This window comes from Plodia interpunctella, chromosome 11, assembly GCF_027563975.2.
Source record: "Plodia interpunctella isolate USDA-ARS_2022_Savannah chromosome 11, ilPloInte3.2, whole genome shotgun sequence".
Lineage (NCBI taxonomy): Eukaryota > Metazoa > Arthropoda > Insecta > Lepidoptera > Pyralidae > Plodia > Plodia interpunctella.
Genome location: NC_071304.1, coordinates 6,942,194 through 6,959,780, shown reverse-complemented (window position 1 = coordinate 6,959,780; position 17,587 = coordinate 6,942,194). Strand labels below are relative to the sequence as shown.

The window sequence follows — 17,587 nt, the reverse complement described above, 5'->3', positions numbered from 1 at the left end:
TTCGATCAAAGAATTTACAGCCTATGCAATTATTAGCGGTACACCGCATAAAAAGAAAGTGGCTAAAGTAATTTATAAACAACAGGTTTTTTAAAATTGTTACTCTCCGAATTTTAATAGTACTTACACGTAGTATTATGCATTTACAAATCTGCAAAAAGTTGAACGTTAACATTTGTTTACAATCAAAACGTTTGATCAACTCGTAATTATAACAACAACTCATTCGGTACTTAGTTTGTTAATTATATACGCTAATCTAAAATCTACTTTAAAAATATGTACAAAGCTATCTAAGTTTCATTATTTACTTAATTGAACGTTAGTACGAAGTAAAAAAGAAAACGTAGAACATAAATTTGAGTCATTCATTATATATTCACGTGATGTAATTAAGTTCGAAGCTTGTGTAATGGGTACGTTGAACACAAATATAAATAAACGCAAAAATTAAGAATTGAATACGAATCTTCGACAACATGAGCCGAAGTTGAAATTCGGTCCTTAAAACAGTTAAAAATATATATAGGTATTATATTGAGGAATGTCATGTTGCGGATGTTGAAAGAAGCAAAATACTTAATTCTGAATATTATTTTATACAATGGTTAATGACTTAACAACTTTCACAATAAGATCAGTAAAGTAGCTAGGTAGGACCATCATCGTGATGCATGAGAAAAATCTATTTTTTGCAGTAGGACGTATATATATTAATTTGAGGCTGTCATAATTTTTCCCTAATTTATTTTTAAGAGTCCCTTCGATCACGTGGTATAAAAAAGTGCAGTTGCATTTTTATTAAATAATTCCGTTCTAAAACTTACACAACATCGAATTGTATGTGATATAACTAAGTAATAATACTTCAATCAAGTTTGTTTTATAAGCTATGTTAGTTTGATTCAGCGCATGCCTGCGCATAATCAAAAGTGTGGACTTGGTTACAATGGCGAATAGAAGGTGCTACAAACAAACGCGCTGCATGTTTACAAATTATTGCATTACGAACACTTTCGTGAGCGTTTTTGTCGTACTGATTATTGAGAATGTTCTTTGTTTTGCCTCTTTGTTATCGCTTTGCCTGATAAAACTTAATATTTTCAGCGCGAGAGCGGTAAAACTTAGGCTGTTACGGTGGAAATCACGTGAGGAATTATGGGAATAGTCTATCTCACTCAGAATCAATTAATGATATGTTGTTTCACAGATTTAGTTACTATTTTCATTTGCACTCGCCTCGCTGCAGCAGTTTTGTGATTTTCTCTTTTTGAATAAAAATGTATTTTTTCAATCCCCATGAGTCATTAGGTACGTAAAACAAATGTCACTCGTTGCGCGTGTCATCGAAAATTATTTATATGAAGGTCACAGAACATTATAGTTCATCAGTAGGTCATCGAGAAACGTGCATACTTCGGTCAGCTCGGTCCCCAACGGCGAGTTGCAAAGATTGCTCGACATTTTGACCTTAACATGACATACCAAGCTGACGTCTCACTGGCAGCTATGCTCTCTTTATCTCATCTGATCGTATCTGCAGCTGGCTTTAGCTGGCAGTCTAGCTAACTTCGGCCTATTATGAAACCATGGCAACGTAAGAATTGCCAATCATTGGACTGAAATAGTAAGTTTCATGTCTTTTTAGCAAATTAAGTTTTTTGTGTTTTGTAGGAAGAATCTTGACAAAATGGTATAGAATACCTAGAATGGTATACATAGTAGAATACCCTAGGTAATACAATGTTTAAGGTTGCGGATGAAGATGAAGAAATACGATGAAGAAAATAATGCGCATGTCCGTGTAATTTTCAAGCTATTTAAGCTACGTTTTACTTTATCTTATAGCATTCAGTGTACCACATGCTTTTAATTTATAGTTGTGTCATGGGAAGGAGGGGAGTGCACAGGTCTAATTTAACAAATTGCTCCACTAGAAATGATCACTTAGTTTGTCTTCCGTTTATTCCCGAACCGAAAAAGCTTGTATTATTAGTTCTTGTCGAGCTCTACTTATGTAGAGGTCGTTAAAATAGTTTATTTAAATTTGAATTTTGGATATAGAAAAATACATCTTTGATTAATTTTTTCTACATAATATGTCGCGATCTCGTATGTATGGTCGACTGCAAAAGTCCATGGAATAATGTTCAAAAGTATGTACTTGGACATTTGCAATCGACCGTACCTATTATAGATTATATACGTACAAACACTACGGTGTTTGTAGGTATATAATCGATAATAGGTACGGTATAATACGTATAAATAGATTATAGAAAAGAATATTTTATAGGCAGCACGATTCGTAACAAGCTCGCTTTGCTCATTGATATATTTTGTTGCATGAAAATAATAAAAAAGAAACACAAATGCAAGTATTTCCATATTCAATATTATTTTACTGTTGCCTCTACATTTCTAATAAATGTTCGACAACTGCATGGAGTCTCTACATATTGTAGTTAACCCTCCTACGTTTAATGAGAATATATGTGGGTATGTTTCAATGAATTTATAATTAAATTTATCAGCAATGAAATCGTATAAGTTAGTAGGTTATCGTGCGCTGTTAAGCATCCCATGATGCGGATTGGTCACGTGTAAAAACTCCTCTATGAGCTAGAGTGCTATGAGAAAGCGTCAAGTTGTCGGCCCAGCTATTATTGTTAGTCGATAAGTCAAAAATCTTTTAAAGAGAATTTTCAATTTTCTTTGACTACAATGAATACCTTCTGCTAGACGTGCAATCTACCGTAATAATTCTCATAAGTCGGAATGTTGAACTATTATTTAAATGCTACTCGTAGACACTTCAGTCCTGGAGTTTCATTGGCACCTCCTACTAAAAAAGTAGAGGCTGAATGTTTAAAGTGCTTATGATTTAATTGGTATCATCGAACTTTTTGATTCCAATTATTTCAACAGACACATTGAGTGTTCGGGTTGTAATTGAAAATAATTGGCAGGTTTTGTTCTCGTCTTTATTCGTTTATCACATTGTGTCTATTGTTAAATTAAATTAGAATAGACACAATGATATTAAGTACTATCGATTGTCTAAAGTGAAGAAGACTTTGGGGTAGCATCTTACCGTTTTGGTAGACAGGATTTTATCTTTTACCGTCTATTGATCAAGTACAGTAAACTGCATAACAAGTCACCTCGCTTGAAACTCTATGCGACGGTAACAGAAGCGAACTCGCGATGATTTTAGGTAGGTTGATGTGCTGGTATATTTACTTATTTCTCTCAGATTAAAAAAAAGTATAGTAGGCAAACGAGCATACCTGATGGTAAACAAACACAGCAGCCCATAGACGCCAGCAACCTGATACAGGTCACCGATTCGTTTCCAACTTCTTGAGAAAACAGTAGACTATTTTTTTGACGGACCCAAAGTCAAACTAATTCTAATAAGTCCTATAAGTCTATCGTAAAATTTGATTTAAATACCAAATTTTAAACATTCAGTTACATCTTTATTTACATCTTTAGTTACATATTTTATTGTATCTTTTGCTGTGTTAAATAGCTGATTTTATAATTTACATTTTATTTGTAATACACAAAGTTTTTTAGGTAAAAACAAAACTATAAGAAACATATTATTTTATGAAGCTTATGAATATATTGCTATGAAGAAAACGAGACGTATATTTATCGTAGGTAAAAAAAAGCATGTTCATTTAATAATATGTGAAGGATGACAAAGAATTTTTCACGTTTCAGCTGGTCAAATGTTCAAGGAAATAATAGAAGAACAGGAAATGACCAATCATGCAATTATATTCAATATACCTACCTTTATTACAAATTTGCAATAAAATTTTGAGAACATGAAGGCAAAAAGATTTAGCGAAAACGATTACTATGAGTGAAACCAAGTATCGATCATCTTATGGATGACCTCTCTAGTCATTCATAATGTCAGACTGCTACACCGGAGGAGGTCCCGGGTTCAATCTCCGGTCAGATTCATATGGAAAATGTTTTTTTTTTTTCATTTTGTCCTGGGTCTTGGATGCTTACATATTTTATATTTAGATTATCTTATAAAATAATCCCATAACTCAAGGCTCGAACTTGCTTTGGATGTAACTTAATAATGGACAAATCATAATTTGTCCATAAGGTACCTATAATATGACACATTGACAAGCTGTACAATCTGACAAACAGATTTCTATGTTCCATTTGCTGGTCGCAAATTGTTACCGTCGATGGTATAATTAAATGGGTGACCGACCACAAGGTACTTAGTTTCGGATGACATAGTCCCAACCATGTACTATGAATACATAATTATTTCATTCAGTGGATATGGCCGGTTGTTCACTGTTGTAACTGTCACTTTGGTACTAAGTTCCTTTCGTCATTGTCAGCTTTCTAGGACATATTGATAAGTCTAAAATTTTCAATACGATATAATGGAGTGATAATAATTTTGTGACGTAATTTCGTCAAACATTTTACGCCCAAACAAGTAGACAAATTTTACACGTGAAATTTTTGATGAAAGTCACGAAACTATTTCGACGCCACTAGTATCGTAATGAAAATTATACGTATAGACTTTCTCCCATTTCCATTTCCCACAAGAATTTAGGGTGCAGTAGAGTCTCATAAATGAAAAATTGTGTGGAGTTTTTCATTTAAGAGATGTTGGCCGTGGTTGCTTTCAGATTTCTCAAGGTATTGTTTTGAACACAAATATAATAGTATGGTCAAGCTAAAAAAATAATACATTTTCACAATTGATTTTTTGATACATGCTCTATTTTGTCATCTGAAGCTGCTGGAAACATGTGACTATTCAAAAACAACATGTAAGTAAAATAAGTAATGAACAAAATGTGAGACATAAATTCACAATTTTCTAGGATGGTATAAACCTTTAAAATGTAAGGAAAACGTGACGTTACGAAAACTACGACATAGTTTGCGCTTGCGCATAGTAAAGGCTCAGTATGAAAATCTCATCTCACGAAGTCTCCACCTTTGTAATTGCTACTTAATTAACTCGCTGTTTCAATTTATTACCAATTATGATAAATATGTTTTTATTTTGTCTATATAGTATCGAAACTACCGAACCGATTTCAAAAATTATGCCATCATTAGAAAGGTTCTTTATCTAAGATTGCTATAGGCCATATTTTATCCCAAAATTCCCACGAGAGTGAAGCCCTGGGCAACATCTAGTTATTTATAAAGCACAAAGTTGGTTACTTACTTTATTTCATTTTGCAATGAGACATTAGATAAATTCAATTTGCATTACAAAAGATAGCATTAAGTATTATTTAATCTGTAATTCTGGTGTTAGATAATGCTGGCCTAAAAAAAAAAAAGATTGCAGTCGGTCAGATTCGGCACGAGCGCAGTGTCATGTCATAGCCAGTGTTAACACTCGCATTAATCATAATATTTATATTTTGTACGACAGTTGCGATATATTGTTTCTGTAGTACTAGTAATTGTGTCACTATGTTCGTAGTAATTTATAATGAGAGTTTACAACTTTTTTATAATTCATTATTTTTACAGATGACTTTTCTAATTGTTTAAAAATAGATTTTTTAGATCTTTTAAAAGCGTTCAGCCGATAACATAAATACGAAATCGTATTCAAATGGGATATTAAGCGGAAAACCAAAGCGTTAAGATATCAGAATTAGTTTCAATCTTTATATACTAGCAGTCCGTCTCGGCTTAGCTCGAGTAAAACCCTAATAAATTACACACCTAAACCTTGAGGATAAATAAAGGGTTAGGTAAAATATTTTTTGTCTCCCTCTTATAGTATTTAGGAGTAAATCTTCTTGTGTTTTGCTTTAATTTTAATAATAGTAAATTATGAGTAAATACTATTTTGCATAGTGTACATTACGTTGCCAGCAAAAAGCTGACATTTCATTATGCAATCACTCAAATCCATTTTGATTCTTTCGATAATCACAGTTACAGTAAACAATTTTTTTTACGTTTTCTAATTGTGTTAGTGAATTACATCGATTACGTGGAAATGTTACTCGACTTACGTATAAATGATTTAATATTAAAACTATAATTAACTATAATTTATTGGCTAGATGAATTAATAAACACTCAACTGTTATACAATATTTAATGTATCTTTTGAACATGAAAAATTGCGTGTAAATATCTCTCTTTGTTTCCACGCTTGCCTGCTCGTACAGGGAAATATATAGCTATCAATAATACAAAACTATTTAATACAAAACTAATTAGATATAATGCAAAACTATTGATGTATATTGTAGAGATATACTTAGTACTATTAATTGCTTTTTAACACCAAAATGGTAAATTGATTTTCTATAAAATTTGTATATTATAAGACCTGAGATATTTGAACTGTAGCGGAGAACGGAAAACTAAACTAAATTTACTTTGGGGTAACTGAGCCGGCAGAGTAAGCTAGAATAGCAAAAACTTGGTTTGTTGGGTTGTAATTTTTATCCCGAGAGAGAGAGACATAGAGTCTCAGGGGTGTAACCAGTCAACCACTAAAACTTTAGAAGTAAGACTAAACATGAGAAATACCTAAGTTAATATATTTAAGTAGGCCAGATTTGTGTAATAAATCATTAAAATAACTTATACCATAAATACTTAGCAAATTCTCGAACACGTGCCTACAAAGTATTAAGTAATTTTCTCACGACCATGTCGAAATCAGATAGCGATCATGAAATAAGATGCGAATTATTTTTATCGGCTACCTTTGTTTTGAGGCCTTAGAGTAATAATTTTATTATAGAGAGACAGAGATAAATATAATACGAGAAAATGAAAACGTATGACTGACAAGAGTTGTATTTGTAAAGATATCTGAACTAGCAATTATAGTATAGCTTTATTCTAGAATATTTTTTAGAGTTACCGTCATATCAAAATTTATAAAATCGTTATAGACATTTTTATGTGGCAAATCTTTTAATTAACCAAGAATAATTCAGAGTACTTAAATATAAATAGCTTTCAAACATACAAATGCTAAGTAGTATAGTAGCTAGTAGTATAGGCAGGCAAATTTTCCAAACAAAATTTCCCACGGTAATAGTTATTTTTCCGGGATGAAAGGTATGTCCTATGTCCTTCTCAATACTTCAAGCATTCATGTAATGCAAAAGTTCAAGAAGATTGGTTAAGTAGAAAGAGCGTGAAGAGGTAACAAACAAAAATCTTTTTCGCTTTTATAATATTATTTAGGATTATGTTCCACTCTGTCACAGGTAAAATATGTAATCATACATTTATTTTTCTTTTGCACATATCTCTTAAATTCGCGTGCTCTACTGTTAACGATAAGTCTATTCTAACACTTAGCTTGCAGCTACGCACGAACAATGCAATGCTTGCCTTCGAGTGCTTGCGTAAACAACCCAAAATAGGAGTTAATAAAATAACAAGGGATCTATTTCACAAAACAAGTGTTTCATTAACTTTGTAATTTAGATCGAGTTTCCAGTATGTGGTTTAAAGTAATGGTAATAATAAAATAAAATCTACTACATACATATAGTGAAAGTGATACTTGTCATTTTAGTCTGCAAATGGTTCCTAAAATTGTACTAACAAAATGATATGTATAGTGAAAGGTATTACTTCCAAGACCTTTAAATATATGTATTCCGTCTCTATTATGCAACATATCGTATGATCCGATCAAACGTTCATCAGTTGAACTTATTTAAAAGAGTTATTTAAATGATTACACTTAGTAAATTTGTCTAATCATATACTGGGTTTACTCCAGGGCACAAACTGGGTACATATAAAGCTGGAAAGCTGTAACTGAAAACTTAGTTTTGTTTTTCTCGACAGTTTACTTTACTCATGTTTTCTGTTTTATTTTCCTTTCTGTTTTTAGTTTATTTAATAACTCTATTCTACATTTTACAAAAATAGAGTCATAACTACAACTTTAATGCATTCGTAATATTTATACACCGTCACGTTGCGCATGCGCCGTTATGCATAAAGAGGATATTGTTCATTCAGTGCGTAAAAAATCTAGTTCGTGTTCCATGTATTGGCATTTAAGTCCAGAGCAATAGGAGAGACCTCGTGGAGAGACAAATAGCATAGCATTTGTTACGTTTATGAGACAAAGGATTCCAATACTTACCTAGATAGTTAAGTAATATTTTTTATTGCGCAATAGATTATAACCAATCGTTCGCACTACAAGTAATAATATTTGGAATAACTGATGAAAAACTGTGTGAATGCATGACTTGCATTAATCAGTTTTTTATATTTGTAAACTAAAGGACTGTCCTTTCACGGAAGTAACAATTATAAATATCCCATCATTATCATTTTGCTATTGGGAAATTAGTTGTAATGGGTCAGGTAAATGGTGAACTAATGTTACCAATATTATTATTATTTTTTAAACTACTGAGCAAGCAAACTCATGCGGCACACCAGATGGGAAGTGGTCACCGCAGCCTATGGACGACCACAACACTAGGGTTATAATACGCGCGTTGCCGGCCCTTAATTAATCTTTTCACACCCTTTTATGATACAGAAAATTCCCAGTATATTTTCTCGTTAGTTCTTCTGGAAACGGAATATATTAGACATATAGCGAAACACGTGTAGATATTTGTAGCCAATGTGTCAACGTTATTTTGTTATGCACGATACGTTCACAACACAAATAAATTTAATTTGTCTTTCTGAATGTCACGATAAGTAACAGAGTGTGAATGCCACGATACGAGAAGTATCAAACATGCTAGCCATCTAGAACGTTGTATCTAATGTGTCAAATAAAGTCTAGAAAATTGTTACAGTATTTACAATTTAGCGAAACTTACGTAGATGAAAAGTACTCATACTACTAATTATTGCTATATATTTATTTTTGTCTGAAGTAAGGATAGCAAATATCTCAATATACTGATAATATATAAATATAATATGCAATAGCACAAAGAGTACTTCTAAGTAGAAATTCCTACGAGAGTGGTAAGCCAAATCCCAGGACACATCTAGTTATGTAAAAGGGTGGTCAAAATTGTTCTTTGGTTTTTCTTTCTTTAGTTCATCTAGACGTATCATGGAAAATCATATTTTCCCGTGACCTCGCCTTCATCTTAATCCCTAATATTTTTTCCTATGTCACTTTGTTATATTCCAAATCATAATGCTTGTAAAGTACGTCATTCTGGGCGTGTCACTACGTCCATAGTTCGTTGAAAATAGTCACGAGCCAAGCTATTTTAGAAATGACAAATTAACTACAGATTGTTAGTTCTATTTTTTGTTTTGCGAAGAAAAATAGTATCGCTGCTTGCATAAATATGTATACTGTACACGTTTTAATGTGTCAGAGTATTAATTGTACTCGTATACAATAAAGAGAATAAGATGAACATACATCGGGTTCTTAATAGGTAGTAAAAAAGTCAAGTTACAGTTGATATGAAAAACAACGAAGAAAAAAGCTAAACACCCAATTTTGTATCATTACTATGAAGTCGCGTCTCGTTATAGTAATACTTCAACAGTTTTTTTTAATCAGATTACAAATTTATTTCATGCTATTCAAAACATATACAAAAAAGTATCCGCCACAAGCTTCGTCAAAATATACTACAGTAAAATCCGCAAGACGCTTCGTCAAAATGTTTACATAAAGAAATCTGCAACATGCTTCGTTGAAAAGTTAATTAATCTATGAGACCACTCCGTGCGGAACTCGGCCCGAAGGTCCCCATAATGCTAGCTGCATTACCGCGTTGAATTACTAAGGAGAGCCTTTGAGTCAGGAACGACATAGAGCGTCTATCATTCTTCAACAGGTTATTCATACTTAACTAATACGTATGCCAAAATGGCATATGTATTAGTTAAGTATGGCATGGTACCAAAATGCCACTTAACGACATTAGTTTTATGTTAAATTTAATTTCATAGGTTTATCTCTTTGCGTGCTAGTAAGTATAGTAGGTTTTATATAAGTAGGTAGATACGATTGTACTGTACATGTCGGGCGGTGTCGATATCAAACTCTTGTAAGCGTCCATTATAGAAGCCATATAACGTGTTACTTTTCTCAGATAGGTAATTAGATTATCACCGTAATTCTCAGTATGTAGTGCAATATTCCTTCAACAGTTGAATAAAACTGAAATTTTATCCGGTATATTCTGAGACACAACGATATTCCAGGAAACATTAACGGAGTGGATTTCTATTCATTTCCTATTTATCTATTGTAGCGAATCGATTAAATCGCCAGATTTGTTCATAAATTATTTTTATTTAATTTACGTAACAGAAGCAGTGGTACTATATGTTCAATATTTCGATCAAATCCTAATATTTTGTTATGTCGATTAGTTTCACATGTCTAACACATAGCTCGTACTTTGTGGCTTACGCTGTCTTTAACCTTGATTGATTGACCTTGAAACAATGTCTAGAATTCAATACATAGTAGAATACTAAGTAGAATAATATTAGTACTAGAAATAAGTAACCGTTTTTCTTACGTTAAGTACATGCCATTTCCTGAGTTGATATTCCTGTTAAACGATTTTTATTACATGCAGATTTAAAAAAAATGTTTTCATTTCATCTAAATTTGCATGGCGCATCGACGGAGGTCGTTGTGTAAAAAATAAACAGTCTAAAGTATGGCTTCGGTGCGAAAGGAGAGGTTTATTCGAAAATGGCGATTACAACTAGATAACCGTGAAATTTGGTTCGTAATCGAACAATTGGTCGCACTTTTTATTGGAAAACTAGACTTAATTGAGTTTATTTAGTCATATTTAAGTAGGTATAAGGGTCGAAAAATGAAGAATATTAGGTTTTATCCGAAAAATGTGATCAGAATGATTACTGGATTCTTTGTCCAACCAAAATTATACAAAAATATATAAAAAAATCTTTATTTTTCTCCACAATCTATAAGTAGGTACACATACATTAAGAAGTATGTGAAATCAATGTAAGATTGTAAGAGACTGGTGTATGAACTTAAGATAGCATTATATCTCAGCACAACAGCTTCCCGAAATCATTCTAATTCGCTCCCATTACATTCGTACAAACTCATAGTTCTATGTAGGGTAACTTGACAAGCGGTTGACTTTTACCTGCGTAACACGTAAGTAAGTTGATAATTTTGTTAGATAAGATTTCGTATCTTTGGAAAATTATAAAATAATGACAAGCAAAATGTATAGCTTCAAAACATAGGGATGCATCTTTCAATATAGTTCGTGACATTATTTTGAAAAAACTCATGCTTAAATGTCATTTACTAAATTAGAATGATATTCCATTTTAAAGCGTCGGCATTTTGTGATAGGTGCAACGATAGGTTACTCTGACATTATGCCGTACCACGAAATGTCGTAATTCTATTCCACAGCATTTTGTGGATTCCAAGTGGATTCTTTCATGCATGTCGCACGTAAGATTTCAATTGTTAAATATTTTTATGACTCGTAACTCTTTGTCGTGACGAAAACAAAGTGTTTATGATATACTACTCGTATAAAGAGTAGGCCTACTTAAGCAAACTTAAAATAAATTAACAATTGTTATACCAACATTTATAATCAAAAAATTAAATTTTATACATTTTAGTGGATAAATAACATCAAAATTAGGTACTCATAAGTCATTAATTTAAGAAAAGGAATAAAATAAAAATAAGCTTATGAATAAATAATCAAAAACATGTTTTTTTAGTTTTATGTTTAACACTGTATATTAATACAGTGTTGAACATAAAACTAAAAAAACAACCTTTTATTCATAAATAAGTGAGATAAAAAAAACCTGGATATTTGTTAGCTGTAATTTAGAAAGTATCGGGTAACAATCAGTCATGGTAAATTATGTCAATTGTCACAGTAAGTCTCTCCTTATTAGATCAAAGGGCAATTTCAATATGAATAATCCATTAATAGATTTATGGTATAATTTCAGGTGACACATATTGCAATATAGCGTAGCTCTATTTTTGCGTCACATAAAAACTACAATCAAATATTACTGCCGATAAAATATTAACTTTTTGTCGTCACTTAATTTTATTGTCTGTTATTTTAATCAGAAGGTAGGTAGAAAAATGAACGAAATATTTTTGCAAATGGTACTTAGCTGTACTAAAATATCATCATTTTCGTAATCTATTTAGTATTGACCAAGACTGCCTAGGCGGTCTAACGCAGACTAATTGGTTAACTTTAACTAAATAGTGTCCAAACAGCTGTTCGTTGCGTTTGATCTCCAATTGGGCAACATGACTATTACCAAAATGGTGGTCAAGACCCCATGGTCCGATAGCAATATGGCCACAGTGACTTATTTATTATATAATAGATTACAACCGCGTCAACCACAAAATATGTTGAAGGTTTCAAATACAGGTAATGATAAATCGTTTTCATTTATACATGCACATTTACACAAACGCAGTACAAATTTAAAGTTCATCTAGAGAAGTTTTATTAACCTAGGTATCTATTTCTTTAAAAAACGCCCAATTCAATCCACAATTTTTTCAATTTTATTTCACGACGTCAAAAATTGAAGAATGTTCTTACTTATTTATGTGACTATTCTAAGGAATTGTATTTACATTTTAGTATAGTAATGAAACGAAACAGAAATTAGAAGCTCGCATGCTTACATACATAGTGACATACATATACCATAGGTTATACAGTACTACTTATTTTTCTCGTACAAAAATGTTAGGCATAGGTCATGGGGTCAAAGACATTGTTGGGCTGACAAGTATTTAGAGATCCAATTTAGGGTTCCGAAGTAAACAGGGAACTTGATTGGGAGATTATAATTTCGGTGACTGTCCGTCTGTCACAGCCTTGGCTCAGTCAAAGGCTTATTGGTCCCTACTAGAAAACTAATTAGGAAGAAATATGCTTTTTAAACAAGCGAAGATAACTCTTCGTCTAGGTTCTGCATGCATAGCCCCGCATCGTTGTCTTTGTGAAGATGACGTCGATGGTCTGGGCCATTCCGGCTCTCATATCGCAAAAGTGTGGACTGTTTTGCCGTTTTAGAAACAAACGGTCTAGCACGGGATTGTGGTAAGAGATCCGATGGAATGACTCGTGCCCTTGAAGTTTAGACGGCTCCCACGATACATTCCTGGAAGCGCAACAAGCTTTGAAGAAACTTTCCTGGAAACGGAGTTGGGGAATATTCCCCAGCCATGGGAGTTTAGGAAAGGCACATTGCTCGGAACTCGTTAACCGTTACCCTGTTATTAAAGTGAAGTGGAGACGAAAAGCGGACATTGGGCGACACTAAACTGGGAAAACGCTCAGATGATAGAGAGAGACGAATGGAAGGGCAAGTTAATTTTTTCGTCACCATAAATGCCATTATACCGATTTTGCGCGGTTGGTTTGAGCTCCGATGACACAGTCGACGAACAATTGACTTATTGGAAGTGCGTTGTACCGCGGTAGGGCTGCGTTTAGTAGAATATATAGACATTAAACATCTATTTATATTGAGCCTGGCTGTTTGTATTTATTATATTTCAATATTTCCAACTAAAATGGGAAACAAATAAGTCAATAGCAGTAGGTAGGTTAGTATGTATAGTATTATCTTCCTTATCGATTGTAAATTATATTGGTGTTAGATTTTATTTAAGTAGACGATACAGTCCATAGACTTCGATTTTATACCTAATAGAGGCGATGGGTTGTTTTTTTTAGTAATCTGTAACTTTCTTTGACGTATAATTACCAGTCTTATATCAAATTAACGTTTATTTACATTAAAACTATCCATTCGTATCCAGTTAGTATCTGAACCTATTATTACCACGTTTATAACTGTTGTGACTGACACAAGATCGTCTTTTTCAATCACAACTGCTAGTTTGCAGTTTTTTTTGTTCAAGAAAGTGCATGTGATAAAACTAGAATAAAATTACTATTTGCTGGAATTCTTTTGTTATAATTACCTTGTATAAAACTAATTAGGACCAGTATTTCATTTTACGATTTTTGGATGTAGGTAAGTAGTTCGTCGACATAATATTTACATCATGATTAGTTGGCATGAAAAGTGGGCCGAGCTGTTTTGATGTTCTGTCATATAGACAATTGTCAAATAAGTAATACAATTGTCAAATACATAAAAGGTCCCCCTTAATAAATTTCTTCTTTCTTTGATTCGTGGTTTAACCATAATTTAGGTGACTTTGGTGTAGCATTAAATTGGCTGCATCTATTAAATTTTATGAAGTTTAAGAATTTTTTTAATAGGTCATCATTTCTTTGGCAGCCCTACTTCTTACTGCAGTTATTGCGACGGTACCAATAGCGACCACTTTCGCGGTTCTTATCAAACTAGCACTATTGAGACAAGCCGTTATTCTGTAGTTCCACCATAATTGTAATTCTGTAGACATGGCCCGACATAGTTGAACGAATTTGAGAATTAGAGTTTTTTAGAACACATTTTTTAAGCGGTCGACTTGGCATACTGTTTATGTACCTACAGTATTAGAGCATTATTTTATTTATTTATATATTTTTATTGTCAGCTCTTTAAACAATAAAATAGGTACTACTTTTGAAGATAATAAAATTAAATATAAGTAGATTTCTTATTTCTGATCTAGATAAGTTACAAATTCTGTAAAATTAAGGGAGGTACATAGTATATATTAATTTTTACAAACTAAAGCGGTAGGCAACCCTGGGCACCGCAGTCATCCGCGACAAAGCAAAACTGGCCTCACAACTTTCGCGGCTCGTCCCAATAATGCAAGTCTTACGACACAAACATTGTTATCGATGATATCATTGGAGGCAACACGTGGATTCGGTCGATTCACTTATGTTTTATGTAAGCCAAATACAAAAAAAGTTAAATACGCAATTTACGAAATAGTTTTCTTTACTCTTTTTAAACAGTTCTCGGTCTTTCTTTGACTTTATTCTATTCCAATTTAGATACATAGGAAGAATTATGGATGTTGAAAAAAATGACGTTTTTACAATGTTTCTATTACTTGGTGTTCGTTATATTCATAGGTGTAAATAGAGAAGCTCCTTCAGCGGATGTGTTAAGACGAGCAATGGTCCAAGTTTATTGACAACTAACAACTACTGATAGTTCGCTAAAAGCATACATTGTACGAAAAAACAGAAAACCAATTTTACGTAATTAAAAGGAGTAAAAAAATTGGGAACTCGATTTTAAGTTAGTGAAACTGGTGTAAAATATTTTGTCCTCAAAATCCGCACGTTTGATTTTGAAAATTTATTTAAGATCACGCAGACTGCGTATAATGCAAACCTTATATTTTTAAAATTATTTAGACATATAACTCTGTAGGTTATTTAATCTGTGCTAACGGTTAGCCGGCTGCGGACCGGAGACAGCTTGACCCGTTGTCGTCATCATTACCAATTCTTATGACCTCGGGGCTTCAGTTTAAATTTAAGAATCCATTAGTCGTGAATATTCTACTTGTAGGAAAGACAATTCTCTTATAAATCCATATCAAGAGATTGGTGGCATTGTTTACATTGGTGCATTGTAAATGTTACCTACCTTACGAAAGAAAAGTTGCCTATCGGAAATTTCAGTAATGAGTATAAAATCTTCGGTTCTGTCAGATATTTTGGTGAAAAGTAAATAAATCATCCATCATCACATAAATTGCAATATCACAATGCAACGTATATAATAAGTGGTGTGCTAAAGTGCGTAATGCTAAAATCTCTATATTGTGTACAATGCATATTTTATTTCATACGACACTTTCTATAGTATGATGTTGTCATGAAATAAAATTATTTATTTATTGTTAATAAAAACATAAATATCTCACTTTACTAGCGTCGGTCCAGTGCACTAACTTCAGAAAAAAATAGTGTAAAACAAAAAATTGTGGTTTCATAGATTCATAGGCAGACATCTGTGATGTAACTCTAATATATTCCCCTTTTTTACGCATAATAACTTTTATTTCTTGACAAAGACAGATAAATCATTGACGACAGAGTATAGGTTTCTTCACTACTAGGTAGCTTTGAAAAGGCTCACTTTCGTTGGCATAAAAAACTATAAAAATGTATACCTACATATGTAATGTTTGAATATGTAATTGTGTACATTGGCAATCCTTTCAGAAATTGTTTACGATTATTATGATGGTTTATAGTCCTCTGTTGCAAAATCAAATGGCTATTTTGCGATAGCAAACATTTTTAGTCGAAATCTGCAGTAGTTTTTTATTGTTTCGACTACAGTATTTCTTGAGTCACCTCTGTTCAAACAGTGCTATAAGATGAACATTATTGGTGGTTGTGAATCCTAATAAGAGATTAAACTGGTAAGTGTGTTTACATTACTAGTTAAACAGTAGGTACAAGTCACGAAAATATCTGAATATGCAAATAAAATGTATCTACCTATCTACATACGTAGGTAGCTACTAAGTAAAATGTTTGTTCGTTCATGACATATACATATATATACCTTAACGATTAAAAGAGACTATTTTGAATGGTAAATTTATTTTTCATCAGTTTTTTTATTTATTTCAATTAGTCAATTATTTAAAGAAATGATTATTTTTTGTAGTATTAAATGACGTAAAAATTAAAGAAAATAGAATCATCACAATTGCTATCTACGAATAAATTTTCTGTAGTTCAGGGTCTAAAGAAAATAGGGCAGAGATGTATTCCAGGCAACCTTGTCAGCGAGCCGGCGACAACGAATCTCGTAATAGCAGACTTGCGTAGGCGCACGCTCTTTCTTCAAACCGCTCAAAACACTCGCGAAGCGCGCTGTGGATCAATTTACAAAATCACCGACTCCGATCGATATTTTGGATTTGTTTATTTTATTGCATATATGTAATGTTTATTTGAACAAATATTTAGATTTCGAATTAGATAAAACACAATTATATTAATAACAATAAGAGTGTAATGTGTGGAGTGATTGTGTCTGATATATTATTATTTATTTTTAAATGAAATACATGCAGTATTGTTTGGTGCTGATGTACAGGTAATTCAATAAGTCATAGTTTTTTCGCTAAGATAGTACTCAATCGTGACGTCACGTTTTAGTATCATTTAGTATGGAGCGTTTGGACGTTTGAAAATGTGCGATTTTATTTTTGTAATATCTTTGGTAGCATTATCACTATAACAGTTATCTTTCACTGGTGTTTCTATTAGGGGCCTTCGAATAGTTACCAAAATGAAAATTAGTCACGTGCCCTATCATTTTCGGTCTTCTTAACATTATATTGAATCTTCTTATATATAAATATATTGTTTAATTTAACCAAATTATAGGCACTGTAATTTAAGCTGTGTATTTTCAAGAACACGCTATAAATATATTGATTGTCATATTATACAGCAAATATTACGTAATTAATAACTTGTCACAAAAGTCATAACAATGACTAGTTAATTTATTGTTATTAGATGGTTTAGTGCCATCGGTTCAAGGTTAAAAGCTAGTTTAAACCTTTTATTCTACTTATATTCAATAATTTGAATGAATAAGT

At 32.3% G+C, this 17,587-nt stretch overlaps 1 protein-coding gene across 4 annotated transcripts in view; it reads left to right on the top strand.

The window, feature by feature from the left end:
- Positions 1–17,587, top strand: part of LOC128673681 (uncharacterized protein) — a 66,649-nt gene that overhangs the window by 2,677 nt on the left and 46,385 nt on the right. Inside the window, exon 1 of one of the 4 annotated variants that reach the window (XM_053751703.2) lies at positions 16,262–16,390. The exons of 1 other annotated variant lie outside the window; for it this stretch is intronic. Coding sequence is in view for 2 of the 3 variants with exons in the window: in XM_053751700.2 (XP_053607675.1) it covers positions 17,039–17,076 (38 nt within the window). In the remaining variant the exon portion in view is untranslated. Of the gene's footprint in view, positions 1–16,261; positions 16,391–16,929; positions 17,077–17,587 lie in introns of those variants that run through there. 2 more of the 4 variants (XM_053751700.2, XM_053751701.2) reach the window with 2 other exon arrangements.